The 15,985-nt window shown below is 39.4% G+C and overlaps 1 protein-coding gene across 1 annotated transcript; it reads right to left on the bottom strand.

The window, feature by feature from the left end:
- Positions 1-5,172: 5,172 nt before the first annotated feature.
- Positions 5,173-12,405, bottom strand: DEFB118 (defensin beta 118). Its single transcript, XM_069495757.1, has 2 exons — positions 12,348-12,405; positions 5,173-5,492 (listed from the first exon to the last, which is right to left on the bottom strand). Exons 1-2 carry the CDS (start codon positions 12,403-12,405, stop codon positions 5,173-5,175), a joined length of 378 nt encoding a protein of 125 aa, XP_069351858.1.
- Positions 12,406-15,985: the final 3,580 nt, after the last annotated feature.

Below are 15,985 nucleotides of genomic sequence, written 5' to 3' on the forward strand. Positions count from 1 at the left end.
TCTTGATTTTAGATCCTGGTCTTTTAATCTGTCTATAGCCGCTTATTTTATTTTATTTATTTATATTTTCACTTTTTATTTTGAAGTAATTATAGATTCACAGGAAGTTGCAAGAAAGAGGTCCTGTGTACCCTTCATCCAGTTTCCCCCAATGGTTATATATATTTTACATAACCATAGTACAATATAAAAATCAGGAAACTGATATTGGTACAATAGATGGGTATACTTATTTAAAATTTTTTTCTATTTATAATATTTATTACTTGAGTGTTTTATAAAATGTATGACACAAATATATTTGTATACTTCTGTGTTATTTTATCACAAGTGAAGATTTATGTAACCACCACCATAATCCATGATCAAGATACAGAGCTGTTCTATCACCACAAAGATCTCCTTCCTGGTACTCCTTTAAAGTCATACCAGCTCTCCTCCCGTCCACACCCTCTGTCACGATGCCTGATCCCTGGCAACCACTAACCTGTTTTCCTATCTCTATAATTTTGTCATTTTAAGAGTGTTGTATAAATGGAATCATATGTGAGCTTTTGAGATTGGCTTTTTTCACTCAGCAGTATGCTCTTGAGAGCCATCCAAATTGTGTGTATCAATAGTTTGTTCTTGTTAATTCTGAGTATTTGTAGCCAGCACATTAAGGTAAGAAAAGGAAATAAAATATATACAGCTTAGAAATGAAGAAATAAAACTGTCTCTATTTGCAAATGCCATAATTGTTTCTGTAGAAAATTCCAAAGAATCTACAAAAAAAAAAAAAAAAAAAAGAACAAAAGAAAAAAAAAAGAAATATAAAAGCAAAACACCTAAAACTAATGAAGAAGTTCAGCAAAGGTCACAGGATACAATATAAACATACAAGAATCAATTGTATTTCTATATACTAGCAATGAATATATGGACACTGAAATTAAAAATACAGTATCACTCAGTATCACTTCAAAAAAAAAATAAAATACTTAGGTGTATATCTAACAGAACATGTACAGAAATTGTATGCCGAAAAGTGTAGACTACCGATAAGAGAAAATAAGATCTAAATAAATGAAGAGACATGCCATGTTTATATTAATATTTTGTAAGACTCAACTAGCAAAGATGTTATTTTTCCTCAGATTGATATATGCATTTACTATAATTCCTATCAAAATCCCAATAAGAGTTTTTAAAGATATGGGCAAGATTATTCTGTCTATACCTTGTCTAAAGAGAAATCTGCAAAGGAAAAGAATAGTTAAAACTAAACTGAAAAAGAGTAAAATTGGAAGAATTATTCTACCGGATGTTAAGACATTATAAAGCAATAGTAATCAAGGCTGTGGTATTGGTGGAGAGATAGTAGTAGATACATAGTTCAATGGAACAGAATAGGGCACCCCGAAAAAGCCCCACACAAGTACGCCAACTGATTTGTGACAAAGGTACAAAAGCAATTTGACGAAAGAAGGATATCCTTTTTAAGAAATGATGCTGAAGCAACTGAAAATCTACAGGGGGAGAAAAAAAAGAACCTCCACCTAAACCTCACGCCGTACACAAAAACTAACTCAAAGTGGATCATAGCCTTAAATGTATAAAACATAAAATTATAAAACTTCTAGAAGAAAACATAGGAAAAAAACCTTCTGACTAATGGCTTGGTGAATAATTCTTAGATATGAAAAGAACAACCTATAAAAGAAATAAAATGGATAAATTGGATTTTTCCAAAATTTAAAACTTTTCACTTTGTGAAAGACCCCGTGAAGAGGATGGTTGAAAAGACAAATCACCACTGGTCAAGGATATTTGCAAGCCATGTATCTGACAAAGAACTGGTATCTAGAATATAGAGAAAACTCTTAAAAATCAAGAGTAAAAAACAAACAATCCAATTAGAAAAAGACAAAAGGCATGAAAAGATATGTCAGTGAAGAGGTTATACAAATAATAGATAAGCACATGAAAATATGTTCAACATCATTAGCTGTTAATATTAGGGAAATGCAAATTAAGACCAGGATGAAATACTGCTACACACCTGTTAGAACAGCTAAGATTAAAAATAGTGACTTTCCCAACTTTTTCTGAATTTTGGCCCCTCAACTCTCCATTATCTTGTTGGCCTTTGATGCCTTCTGACAAATTAAAAAAATGTCTCCATCTTTCTTCTGCCAGATTTTATCCCAAATTTTTATTTTATTATTATTGGAAGTAGAAGGATACAAAACATTATTTTGGCCATTGTATTTTAAAATTTTCATATCATTTTATCCAAAAACTTCACCTATTATCACATTGATCCTCTTTAATTTATAAACTATAAGTATTTTCAAAAACATTTCGTTTTGAGGAGGTTTTTTTTTTTTTTTGAGACAGAGTCTCGCTTTGTTGCCCAGGCTAGAGTGAGTGCCGTGGCGTCAGCCTAGCTCACAGCAACCTCAAACTCCTGGGCTTAAGCGATCCTCCTGCCTCAGCCTCCAGAGTAGCTGGGACTACAGACATGTGCCACCATGCCCAACTAATTTTTTCTATATATATTTTTAGTTGGCCAGATAATTTCTTTCTATTTTTAGTAGAGGCGGGATCTCGCTCTTGCTCAGGCTGATCTCGAACTCCTGACCTCAAGCGATCCACCCTCCTCGGCCTCCCAGAGTGCTAGGATTACAAGCATGAGCCACCACGCCCGGCCGAGGAGGTTGTTAAATAATGAATCAGATGGTCTAAAACAATAACAAAAACAAAACCAAAAAACACTGGAAACGACCAAAATGCCCCTCAATAGCTTAATGGTTAAATAATAAGCTACTACATCCATGCCATGGAATAGTATTCAGAATTAAAAGGAATAAACTTTTGATAGTCCCGACTTGGATGGGTCTCATGTTCTGTTGATTTGTCTTCATTCAAGTTGAGATTTTCCTGGTTCTCAGCATAAGTGATTTTTGCTGGAACCTGGGCATTTTTTGGTATTATGTTATGAGATTCCAGATCATATTTAAATGATTTTTGTAAGCCTGCCCCCTCTGACACTGCTCTGGTGAGAAAAGAGTGGTGTTGCCATGTGGGAGTGGAGGTCCAGCTTCTCCACTTGGCTTCCCTTGACCTAGAGGGAGCAGGGGAGGGCTCCTCATTCCTGCAGGGCGAGGGTGAAAGTCGTCCTCTGTCACCACCCTATCAGGGAGATGGAAGGATGCCTTCTTTTGTCAGGTAGGGGCAGTCGAGCCCCCAACTCAGGTTTCTCTGATGCCACCCTGGGAGGTTACACCTCATTACTGCTTGCAGAGGGGAGAAGCCTGGACTCCACTCAGCCATTTTGGTGGAGGTGTGAGTGGGGCTGTAGTTTTGTCTGTGGCTTTTGACTGAAAGCAGAGTGGTTACTGTCTAAAATGCTCTGTCTTGCTTGGCTACACCTTTCCTGGTCCTTGGGCTAGAAAGAGCAGACTTTTCCTGGGACCTTTTAAGTCTGCACTCATTTGTGTTTCCAAATCCTCCACTTTTCCATCATAAGTCCGAGATATACAAAAAGAAAACCCAGGAAGTTCATGGCTGTTTCATTCCTCAGGTCCCGAGGTCCCTGCTGGGTTTGCCTTCTTTTTTTTCACCCTTCAGAGTATTCTTATATTTGTTTCATGTGTATTGCCCAGGGTGTTAAACCATACTTAGCAGGACAAATAGAAAAAATACATTTACTCCATTTTTCTGGAAGTGAAAGTCACTGTCACTCTTGAGGTTTTTTTTTTTTTTTTTTTTTTGAGACAGAGTCTCACTCTGTTGCCCGGGCTAGAGTGAGTGCCGTGGCGTCAGTCTAGCTCACAGCAACCTCAAACTCCTGGGCTTAAGCGATCCTACTGCCTCAGCCTCCCGAGTAGCTGGGACTACAGGCATGCGCCACCATGCCCGGCTAATTTTTTGTATATATATATTTTAGTTGTCCATATAATTTCTTTCTATTTTTAGTAGAGACGGGGTCTCACTCTTGCTCAGGCTAGTCTCGAACTCCTGACCTCGAGCGATCCACCCGCCTCGGCCTCCCAGAGAGCTAGGATTACAGGCGTGAGCCACCGCGCCCGGCCACTCTTGAGGTTTTTACTGTGCTCTCTGACTCATCATACCTATGTCACTGCTAGGGGGAAATTAACTATTTGTGTGTTTTGTTTTGTTTTTTACCAGCCAGACGTCATGCTCTTCAATGCATGGGTAAGAGTGGAGTCTGTAGAAACTCCTGCAAAAAGGATGAAAGGCCCTACTTCTATTGCAAAAACTATCAACCATGTTGCCTCCAGTCCTACATGAGGATAAGCCTTTCTGGTGCAGAAGAAAATAATGACCGGTCCTATGAGAAACGCTGGCCAAAAATACCTTGAGTGATGGTGATCACCATTCTTAAGCTCTCTGGGAACCCAGACCTTCTGTCAACACCCCCCCCATTAAAATTCATGCATTCTCCTACCCGCGTCTGTCTTTCATCCACTGGAAATCACAGTAAGAGATTGGATTTTGCGTGGTGACATGTCTGTCCCATTCTGGATACAGCTCTATGTGAGAGAAGGCTGGAAAACCGGAGTGACAATTAGGGAGGGGCTAGACAAGCCAATGAGGATGGACAGAGAATGTATTTGAGTCCAGTGAAGGAGGGTTGAAGGGTTCAGGCAGGGTCATGACTTAATCTGTGCTGTGTCAGAGTGGGGACCAGAACCAGTGGGATGGGTGCACAGCGTGCCAGGTGGACGTCTTGCAGGCAAATTTGGCTTAGTTCATGGAAGAACTTCCATAAAGAAAGGCTTAGTGTTTTAGCAGTTACTCTTATAGATAAAAAGATTTAGAATTTTGATTTCGACCACTTATGCTGCCATTCAGAGGCAGGACTAACATAACGGATGCCTTTGATATCCCAAGACACCTGTCGGGGAGACAGAAGGACACATGAAAAGATCAGCGTTGGAATATTTAACTTAGTGATCAAGGCTGTGCATAGGTCGCCAGCAAGTGAGAAATACTAAAAATGGATTAAAATCTGTCATGGAAATAATTTGACATTTCAGGAAGAGCACTGAAGAGTTTATCATCAGAAACAGTGAAAATCTTAGACTTCTTTACACAGCTGTTTCTATCTAGAGTTACACACGGGATGGGGGGAGGGTCACCATGATGCTGCATCTCTGACTGAGTTCATCCCTCTGAGCTGTGATGAACCTGTGGGCGAGTGGCCTCAGTTGCATGTACTACCTCAGATGGCTCAACTGTGACTGTGTCGCTTTTTACTTCAAAGTGGTGTGTAGTGAACATTAGTGTTAAAATTACATCAAACGGTACTGATGTCAAATCATACGAGGGGGTGGGAGGTGTCTCAGGAACTTGCCAGGGCCTTTTACTCTCTGGAACGCAGCAGACTCGATGATTTGCACACTTTCCTTTCATCGCTTCTTCATCTTTGCATTGTTTCCTGCAGTGCCCAGATTTGTTCCAGCATTTTTTTTCACCACCATAGGCTGGGTAACAAAAGGAGAGACCACTGATTTCACAGATGCTTTCAATTTTACCAGCATGATTGTATATCTGGCATCCTGTAACCACACTGTGGGTCACAATTAGACTATGCCTGCACCCCTTCCTGCCTCAGGCCCGGTAAATACCGTGTTTCTAAAAATCTCAGTTTCTGACCTCCCACCTGCCCATTTTTAACTTTTCTGAAAGTGAGATGGATCTTACCATCAATGAAAAGAAATTTGCTTGTCATAAGGAATTGGGGCCAGTTATAATGAAGCTACCTGGGCATGTGCAAAGCTACCTGCATAAAGAAAGTTCATCTTCATGCTACGGTGATTAAGTTATTTGCATTGGTCATATTCTATGTGATGAAATTTCTTTGACTACCTTCTACTGCAAAACATACATCCAAATGAGTATATGAAATATATTTGTGTAGTTTAAAGACTAATGATATAGCACCTCTTGTATTTTGCTGGATAGAGCTGGAACCCATTCTACTAAGTGAAGTATCCCAAGAATGGAAAAATAAGCACCACATGTACTCACCATCAAATTGGTTTCACTGATCATCACCTAAGAGCACATTTAGGAATAACATCAATCGGGAGTCGGGCAGATGTGGGGGGGCAGAGGGGATGGATGTATACATGCATAATGAGTGTGATGCGCACCGTCTAGGGGATGGACACGCTTGAAGCTCTGATTCGGGGGCGTGGGGGCAAGGGCAATACACGTAACCTAAACTTTTGTACCACCATAAAATGCTGAAATAAAAAAAAAAATAAAGCAAACAGAAACCCTCAAAAAAAAAAAAAAAAGACTAATAATAAAATGAGTACCATGTGCTCATGCCCTGATTAAGAAATAGAACATTATTAGAACCTTATATTCTGATGTGATAGGCTTCATTCGCTCAGGTTTTAGGCCAGTGCTTCTTAAACTTTAATGTGCATGGGAATTATGTAGAGTCTTTTCCAAAGGCAGATTCTGATTCAGTTGGTGGGGCGGGGTCTGTGTTTCTGCTTTTCTAACACATCTCTAGATGATGCCAAAACTGCTAGTCTGTGGGCCACACTTTCTGTAGCAAGGTATCAAGCCATAAAAAAACCTCAATAAGTTCCACATGCTCAATATCATACTTTCTGTGTTTTCTAACCAAATGCAATAAAATTAGAATAAAAACTCTTATATTTGGAAATTAAGTAATGTGGTAAAGTATAAAAGATAAGAAGAGGAGGAATAAAGTGAGAAATAATGAAGTCAGAAGTAATGAAATCAGAAAACTTCTGGAAAGAATGACTAAGAAAAAATAGACGATAATAAAAATAAACAAAATCTGTAGTGAAATATTGAAAAAAAAAACAGATCTAGCATATTAAAAATAAAAGAAGAGAACTATCAACAACTGTATGCCAGTAAAATAAAAAACCTAGATGAAATGGGTAAATTCCCCCAAAAAGTTCCAGGGATGGCATAGGAAGAAAATACAAACTTGAATAAATCAGTAAGTGTTAAGAAATCAAAACAGCAGTGGAAGACCCTTCCTCCCAAAAGCCTTAGCCCTGGATCATTTTTTTAAGTTGTGGTAAAACACAAATAAAATTTACCATCTTAACCATTTTTAAGTGTACAGTTCAGTGGCATTAAGTACATTCACGTTGTTACGCTGCCATGGCCACCACTTATTCACAGAACTCTTTTCATTCTGCTAAACTGAAACTCTGTCCCTATTAAATAGTAAATCATTTCCTCCTTCCCTCAGCCCTTGGCAACCACCATTTAACCTTCTGTTTCTATGAATCTGCCTACTCTGCGCATCTCATATGAGTACAATTATACAGTATTTTTTGTTTTGTGACTGGCTTATTTCACTTAGTATAATGTCTTCAAGGTTCAATCACGTTTTTGCATGTATCAGAATTTCCTTCCTTTTTAAGGCTAACATTCCATTGTATGTATATACCATATTTTATTTATCCATTCATCCATTGATGAAGGTTTGGGTGGCTTCTACCCTTTGTCTATTGTGAATAAATGTTGCTATCTTAGAATATTTTAAAGGTAAATTCTAATTTCACAGAAAATTTAAGTAGCATTTTATATAACATGTTCCAGAAAATAGAAAAACAAAAAGGGAAAGCTAACTGGCTCATTTTATGAGGCCAGTGTAATTTTGGTTCTAAAATCAGAAAATTATAGATCTATTTTCTTTATAAATACAGATGTGAATACATCCTAAATAAAGTATTAGCCAACTGAATTTGATGGTGTATTAAAATATATCATGATCAAGTAGAGTTTAACCTCAAATGCAAAATATTATCCAAAATCAGAAAATCTATCCATGAAATTCACCACCTTTATAGAACTAAGGAGATAAATTATAGAATTATCTTGGTGTAAAAAACATGATTTGGTAACAATTGCTTATTTTCTATGAAAATTCTAGGCAAAGCAGGAACAGAAGGGGATTTTCTTAATTTGGTGAAGAAGAAAATTTGGAGAAACTTTAATTTCCATTGAGATGAGAAAAACAACGATACTCTCAATTATTGCTATTGTCTAAAATAACATTTGTGGAGAGCTGGGCACAGTGGCTCATGGCTGTAGTCCCAGCTACTCGGGAGGCTGAGGCAGGAGAATCACTTGAGGCCAGGAGTTCAAGGCCAGCCTGGGCAACATAGTGAGATCCTGTCTCTTAAAAAAAATTAAAAAAAATTGTGGTGGATCTGGCAAATGTTAAAAGAAAACAAAAGCAAAACAAAAGTATAAGGATTAGAAGGAAAAGACAAAATTGTCTTTCACTTCAGCAGTCATGATTACAATATAAAAAAGGAACCAATAAACTATTACAATTAATAAGAGTTCAGTAGTTATGTCAGATGAAATATCAACTTACAAGAATCAAGAGCTATTTTCTACATTAATAGTAACTAATTAGAAAATATAATAAAACAAATGGCATAGCTATAAGTAGCTTGTTTTAAACTAAGAATACCTAAGACTTCTATGGGTGTATAGTTTAAAACTCTAACAGAAGATGTGATCTTGGATGGGATGACTTAAGCATTCTAAAGATTAACTATACTCTAAAATAATTCATAAATTTAATTCAGTTCTAATCAAAATCCCAGTGGGAGTTTTAACAGACTTGATTATTTTACTTTAAAACTTATAAACTTATAATAGAGAATAAGGCCAGGTGTAGTGGCTCATGCCTGTAATCCCAGCATTTGGGAAGCTGAGTTGGGAGGATTGCTTGAGGCCAGGAGTTTGAGACTGGCCTGGGCAATATAGCAAGACCCATCTCTAAAAAAAAAAAGAAAGAAAAATTAGCTGAGTGTGGTGGTGCACACCTCTTGTCCCAACTACTTGGGAGGCTGAGGTGGAAGGATTGCTTGAGCTCAGGATTTGGAGGTTGCTGTGAACTATGATCTTGCCACTGCTCTCCAGCCTGGGTGACGGAGTGAGATTCTTGTCTATAAAAGAAAAGAACGAAGACTGATAGCTAAGACTACTCTTTAAAAAAGCAAGACAAACCTGGCTCTTCTAAACCCTGACATACTATAAGCCATTGTGATATGACAAATATAGTATTGTAACAAGAAGAACCAGACAAAGAGAACCGAATAAAGAGCTCAGATATGTGCAATGACAATGACACCACAAATCAATGGAGACAGCATAGATTGTTAACCATATTGTGCTGGGAAAATGGCTCACTCTATGAGAAAGATAAAAGGGGATGTATGCATTCCATCTGGTGACTTAATGACCTAAACGTGAAAAGCAAAACTAAAAATTTATTAGAAGATAATATCAGAGAACCCTTTGGGACATAAGAATGGGGAAAGACTTCTTTAACAAAACCACCAAGCACAATGCACAAGGCAAAAAATTGTTGACTTTGATTATCAAAATTATGTATTTCTGTTTAATAAAGGTCAAAGTTTAATGCATTGGCAAAGTTCTGTAGACAGGCAGATGACAGATTGGGAGGTAATATACCCAGCTGACTAGGGAACAATATAAAAAATAGATAAAGAACTTCCACATAACCACAAGAACTCACAGTTGCTCAGTAGAACAATGGAACAATGGGCAAAGGATATAAACAGGCAATTAATGATCACTTGTTTATTCATTCAGGAAATGTTTGCTGAGTGCCTACTGTATACCACCAGGCACTGATCAAGATGCAGGAGATTACATTCATTAAAAAAGTAGACCAAACTTTCTGCTCTTATGGAGATTTCAGTCTTTTCAGGAGAAATAAACAAGACAGTAAGTAAGAGAAGAAAGTAAATGGAGAGAAATGACGCAGGGAAGTGGGGTAGGAAGTGTGTGATCAGAAGGCAAGTAAAGACCTCATTGAGAATGAAGGGAAAGGGTGAGCTATGAGACTAACTGGAGGAAGAGTGTACCAGGCAGAGGAAGCAGCAAGTGCAAAGGCCCAGAGGCAGGATCTGTCTCTCAGTTTTTTTGTTTGTTTGTTTGTTTTTTGAGACAGAGTCTCACTCTGTTACCTGGGCTAGAGTGCCCTGGCATCAGCCTAGCTCACAGCAACCTCAAACTCCTGGGCTTAAGTGATCCTACCGCCTCAGCCTCCCGAGTAGCTGGGACTACAGGCATGCACCACTGTGCCCGGCTAATTTTTTTCTCTATATATTTTTAGCTGTCCAGATAATTTCTTTCTATTTTTAGTAGAGACAGGATCTCGCTCTTGCTCAGGCTGGTTTCGAACTCCTGAGCTCAAATGATGCTCCCGCCTTGGCCTCCTAGAGTGCTAGGATTACAGGTGGCTCATGCCTGGCCTATCTCTCAGTTTTTGAAAAACAATAAGGTAGGTTGGTCTGAGAGCAGTGGTGTTTACAACTAATTGATCACAACCAGTTACAGATTCCTTTGTTCCTTCTCCACTCCCACTGCTCCACTTGACCAGCAAAACAAACAAACAAACAAACAAAAAAACCCAAACCCAAATCAAACAACAACAACAACAAAAAGAAAAACAATAAGGTGGCCATGGTGAGTGTAGAATAAGTTAAGTGGAGAGTCATTAGAGAAAATATAATGGAGGCTGAGATCACATGGAGTCTTGCAAGTCACTGGAAGGAAGCCATTGACACATTTTGATCACAGGATAATAAAAGAAATGCAGATTAAAAGAGCAGTGTGAGATTATATCCATCAGACTAGTAAAAATAATGCTGAGTGTTGGAGGGATTACGGTGATAGAAAAATCCTCGTGCACTGCTGGTGGGAGGGTATGGATATCTCCCTGTCCCTATAAATGTCACTGATTTTTATTTTTTTTTCCTTAAATGTAGGAGAAGCTGGCCGAGATAAAGCGTGAAGACTTTATGCTTCTTTCATCATTTCAATTCTTCCCTCCAATTAACCAATCTTACCAGAAAACTCAGACTTAAAAACCCCAGAACATGCCAATATTTCCTTCACTTCCCGTGTACCGAGTTTCTATGACCCATGGATTGCTTTTACAAAATCTTTCTCATCTGTCTCTTTCCTAGACTCCAAATCTCCACTAGAACTCAAAGCAGACACAATTGGTTCCATATGGATTACACAGAATTGTTCCCGATTGTGCCTGGAATTACAGCTGGAGAATTACTCAAAACCCCAGAAGCTGGCAATTTCTGCTGGCAGGGTCCTGAAAGATACATAAGGGAGGAATTAATGGAGTCAATAATGTTAGACTTACCTTTAATCTGATCATTTGACTTCTAAGAATCTAGCCCATAAAAGTCCTCGTCCAGATACGTAGATAGGGTTGTACAAGTATGTTGCCGACGTGTTAGAAAATTAGAAAACATCCCAAATGACTATACATAAATTATGGTTTATCCTACAATAGAACTATAGAACTTTACAAAGAATGAGACAGATCTTCAGATGGTGACATGGAAAGGCAGCCACAAAATATTAGGTGAAAGAAGAATGCTGCATAACTATGCATCTAGTGTTTTTTTTTTTTATAAAACGGAAATATTAAAATGCATCTTGAAAGATATACAATGAAGGGGAAAACAGGTCCTCTTCAGCAGCAATTTCAACGTTCTGGTCAGGACTGTAGATATACTAATTAAAAAAAGCAGTGATGATTAAAAGCTTAGGCTTTCATTGTAGAAGGGAGAAGGAAGGTCAGTTTTCTCTTCCACATAACAGCTCTGCAGATATTTTCTTTTTCTTTTTTTGAAACAGGGTCTCGCTTTGTTGCCTGGGCTAGAGAGCAGTGGCGTCATCATAGCTCACTGCAACCTCAAACTCCTGGGCTCAACATCCAGCTAATTTTTCTTATTTTTTGTAGAGATGGGGTCTCGCTATGTTGGTGGGTCTGATCTCGAACTCCTGGCCTCAAGCAATCCTTCTACCTTGGCTTCCCAAAGTGCTAGGCTTATAGGTGTGAGCCACCATGCCTGGCCACTGCAGATATTTTCTGACCTGTTCACCAAATTCTAGATATTAGAAAACAAAAAGAACTTCATTTACAGCTATAACAGGACTTTTAGGGCCAAGAACACATCAGGAAGTGGGCTTTGGGAATCATTTTGAAGAGCTGGCACAAGCTGGAAAACTGAAGTGAGTGAAGCTTTCACCTAGATTCTTAGGTGGCAACTTGGATTGTAGAACCAAGGACAACTCTGGCTGTCGGAGTTGCCCCTGTGTATTGAGGAAAACTTGTCCTACCCTTAGATTCCACCCCTGTCAGGGACATAGTCCCAATATGGGAGCTGTGGAGCTGCCCAGGTTGGGGGTACCGTGACACACTGGAATTTCCATGAGCCACAGCTCATTATATCTCCATTTTTGCAGCTTCCCTGAGTTCTCATTACCTGGGATCACTTGGGGTAGGAGCGCAAGGATAGGAAGAGCCAGCAGCAGGAGTCTCATGGTCTTTGGGAAATAGGAGGCGGTAAATCCAGGAGCTCGGAACACTGTGTACAGTGTGAATCTGAACAAGAGTTTTATTGGCCTACCTGCAGTGGGGGCAGAGGGAAGGGCGCTGAACCGGACAGATATGTAAAAGCTTATCCATGCGAATCATCAGTCCGTTGGCTGGTGACTGCCCGAGCAACTGATGAAGGCGCTGGGAGGGCCTGCAGAGGGTTCTGTCACAAGCTCTGAGGAGGTGTTTGCAGATATGGAGAGGGAGGAGCAGTACTAGACCATCTTCCCTGGCCTCCCGGACCTCTCATCAGGGTCCAACCCTCCCTCCCAGTCCCTTTCCCTCTAGCATAAGCCTGCTTTTGAACTGCCTACTTACTTGCGCTGGACTGTGAGATTCCTGAGAGTAGGGACAATATCTCTCATTTTTTAACCCCCAAGGCACAAAGCATGTTCTCAGTGAAGGTTTGTGGAATTAAAAGATAATGAACATATGTCCCTCTATAGGCCAAATACCTCCCTTACATATGTGCCACCAGGGAAAGTGACTCGCCCGAGATAATGGAGCTGACTTGCTGTAGAGTTTGTGGCAGATCATTTATATTATAATAAAATTCAAAGGAGGCTGCTGTCCAATGTCGTCAAAAAGTGCTCCCTACACAAGGAAGATCTACAATAACTTGGGATGTTACTTTTGACAAGGGGGCAATGAGGGCCATTGGAGGTCCGAGTGTTGTCTCTGAAGACCTCAACATTTAGATCTGTCTTTGGGATGCAGAACCTCGATTTCACCCCTGGCATCGGCCTAGGTCCTGCCTTGCTTTGGTTGCTTTTTCACCCTGTTTCAACTCTTGCTCCCTCCTGTTTGCTTGGTTCTAAGGTTGTTGATCTTCCTCTTCTGCAGTTGATGGTGTCAGCTGTGAGAATAGTCTATAGGAATTAGTAGGGTGGTCATGTGGTTAAACAGATTGTTCTCTTCCGGATGGAACCATGCAGAGAGCCTAGGACGGTGGTGGATATTTCCAAATTTAACTTTAGATTAAAAAGTTCTAACAGCCTGAACTCCCTTACCATGAAATGGCTTCCTAGAGAGGCAGAGGGTGTTCTGTAACTGATTTTTCAAGCTGAGGCTAAGTGATTTAATATGAGGGATTTCTACAGTATCTTTTCTAATTCCTTCCAGGCATAAAGATCCATGTTCTTAATTTTATGAATGTTTTTTTTCCATGTCCTGATGATGAGAGAGATCCTGACCCTTTCTAATCTAAAGAATTTGAGAAAAACCCTTTTTTGTTATGCTACAGAAAAGCAGGAAAATCTGGATTACCCCTCCCTCAATTCGTAGAGCTTGCCCTCGCACCTGAGATGCTGGTGGTGGTGGGAATGGAGAAGAGTAGTTTATTAAAAAAAAGTGCCCTGAAGGGGAAGGGCTTATTACAGGGGAGGAGATAAGTGGGTACAGTCCATGGTATCAGAGCTAGTCCCTGCCCCAGTGCCCTTCTTCAGCCATCCTTGTCAAGGGATAAATCAAGGCCCGATCCATTAAGAAATACACCTGAAGGATATTAGTTGTTGTTTACCTATTGGACTTTTATTTTGCTGAAAGCAATTTACCCATTCCCTCCTCCCCACTCCCACTTGCTTGATTTCTCATGAATCTTATTTCCATATGTGCACGTAAGTGTTGATTGATTAGTTCCAATTTAATGGTGAGTACATGTGATGAAGTACTAAATTTACTAAATTTTTATCTCTTGTTTCAAATTCTCCTTTGAGCTAAAGACTCACATGTCCAATTGTATGCTTGTCAAATTCACCTGGATTTTTCAGTTTCCCCCCAACCTATTCTACTTGCTCTCACTCCGGTCTTCTCCCTTTCAATAGATGGCATTAGCAAGTCCTTCTAATTGTGTCCCTACCTCCAAAAATAGATATCACATTTATATACTTCCTTTCCATGGTGAATATTTTGGTCAGGTAATTGCTGTGTGTGTGTGTGTGTGTGTGTGAGAGAGAGAGAGAGAGAGAGAGACAGAGAGAGAGAGAGAGACAGAGATTGAGAGAGTGAGAGACCAAGTAAACACTATACAAGAAAGCATAAAAATAATTTGACAAGTAAGTGTAGGAAGGAACTTCCTGGAAGCAAATATTTAGGAGGCTACTAAGGAGCCTCTTAAGTCTCTGAAGTTTCCATATTGCAAAATAAACCATTAACCCTAGGCCAACAAAGTCTCTGACTATGTGAGCTGTAAAATAATCTTTGGTGCTTCAATTCCATGAAGGAAGGTAGGCTTCAAAGGTAAGTTCCTAAACATCAATTTCAGAGATGGCAAAGGGAAATTATGGCTAAGGAGAACATTTCAAGGGGATGGATTCAGGGGTCACAGAGAACAAAGGGCAAAGGAATTCATCTCTGAGATCAGAATTAGGGCCTCCGCTAGGACTCCCCACTAGGCACAGAGTGAGAACTTCGCAATATGGGACTAATGGCATTTTAGCATTGCCATGGACTAATGGCTGCTGGACCTTTCCAAAGAATGTTTGTTGCAGTTACTTTATTCCTGATCCAGCATTTTATATGGTGTAGGTATAAGTGTGGGTGAAGAGATAAATTGTTTTTTTAGTTCATAGGTTGTCAGACTGAGGAAACCCACATCTGGACCTGAAGGTAGGGGCCATACCCTGCTCAGGAATGCTGGGCTTTGTGTTGGATTGGATTTTGGATTGTGTCCCTTGAGAAGGAATTGAGTGTGATCTATATGTGGGAAGAAGAGATCAAGTGGATAAGGCCATTTCAAACTACAGCAGAGTCTGTTAGTGCTCACCAAATATTCATGCGTTCTTCCTTCATTTTATGGCCTTTCTTGCAGGTGTGTTGGTGTCATGTGATTGGGCCGGTGTAAATTAGTAGAAAAATGATATAAGTCATTTCCTGCCTTGGCCCTTAAGGACATCTTATATGCTCGTCCAACCCTCTTTCTCGTTGCTATGATAATCTTAGGTGTCACGTGTTTCAGATGCTCTAACTCCAAGATGGAGGGGGTCTATGTGACCCACACTGGACTTTGTATAAGCAAAACAAATTGCTATTGTTAAGCCACTGAGATGTTGAGGTTTATTTGTTACTGCAATATAATCTATCCTATCCTACTAATACACCACTTGTTATGCATTCTTTATTTCCTTTTCTTAGAACATTCTTCCTGTGATTTGTTTTTCATGGTTATTTCCTTCAGGCTTTAGCTTGAATGTCACATTATCTAAAGTACCACACCTCTCTGAACACATTATCTAAAGTACCATACCTTGTAGTGACCAAAACAGCATGGTATTGGCACAAAAATAGAGACATAGACCAATGAAACAGAACAGAGAACCCAGATATAAAACCATCCACATATTGCCATCTGATCTTTGACAAAGTAGACAGCAATATACACTGGGGAAAAGAATAATAAGTGGTGTTGGTAAATTGGATAGCCATATATAGAAGATTGAAACAGGATCCATATCCCTCACCACTGACAAAAATTAACTCAAGATGGGTAGCAGACTTAAATCTAAGACATGAAACCCTGGAATTCTT

The sequence above is a fragment of the Eulemur rufifrons genome, chromosome 20 (genome assembly GCF_041146395.1).
Source record: "Eulemur rufifrons isolate Redbay chromosome 20, OSU_ERuf_1, whole genome shotgun sequence".
Lineage (NCBI taxonomy): Eukaryota > Metazoa > Chordata > Mammalia > Primates > Lemuridae > Eulemur > Eulemur rufifrons.

Coding starts and splice junctions, on each gene's coding strand:
- DEFB118 (XM_069495757.1), bottom strand. CDS start 12,405: ATGAGACTCCTGCTGCTGGCTCTTCCTATCCTTGCGCTCCTACCCCAA. Junction 5,493..12,347: donor CCTACCCCAAGTGATCCCAG/GTAATGAGAACT, acceptor TTTGTTACCCAG/CCTATGGTGGTGAAAAAAAA.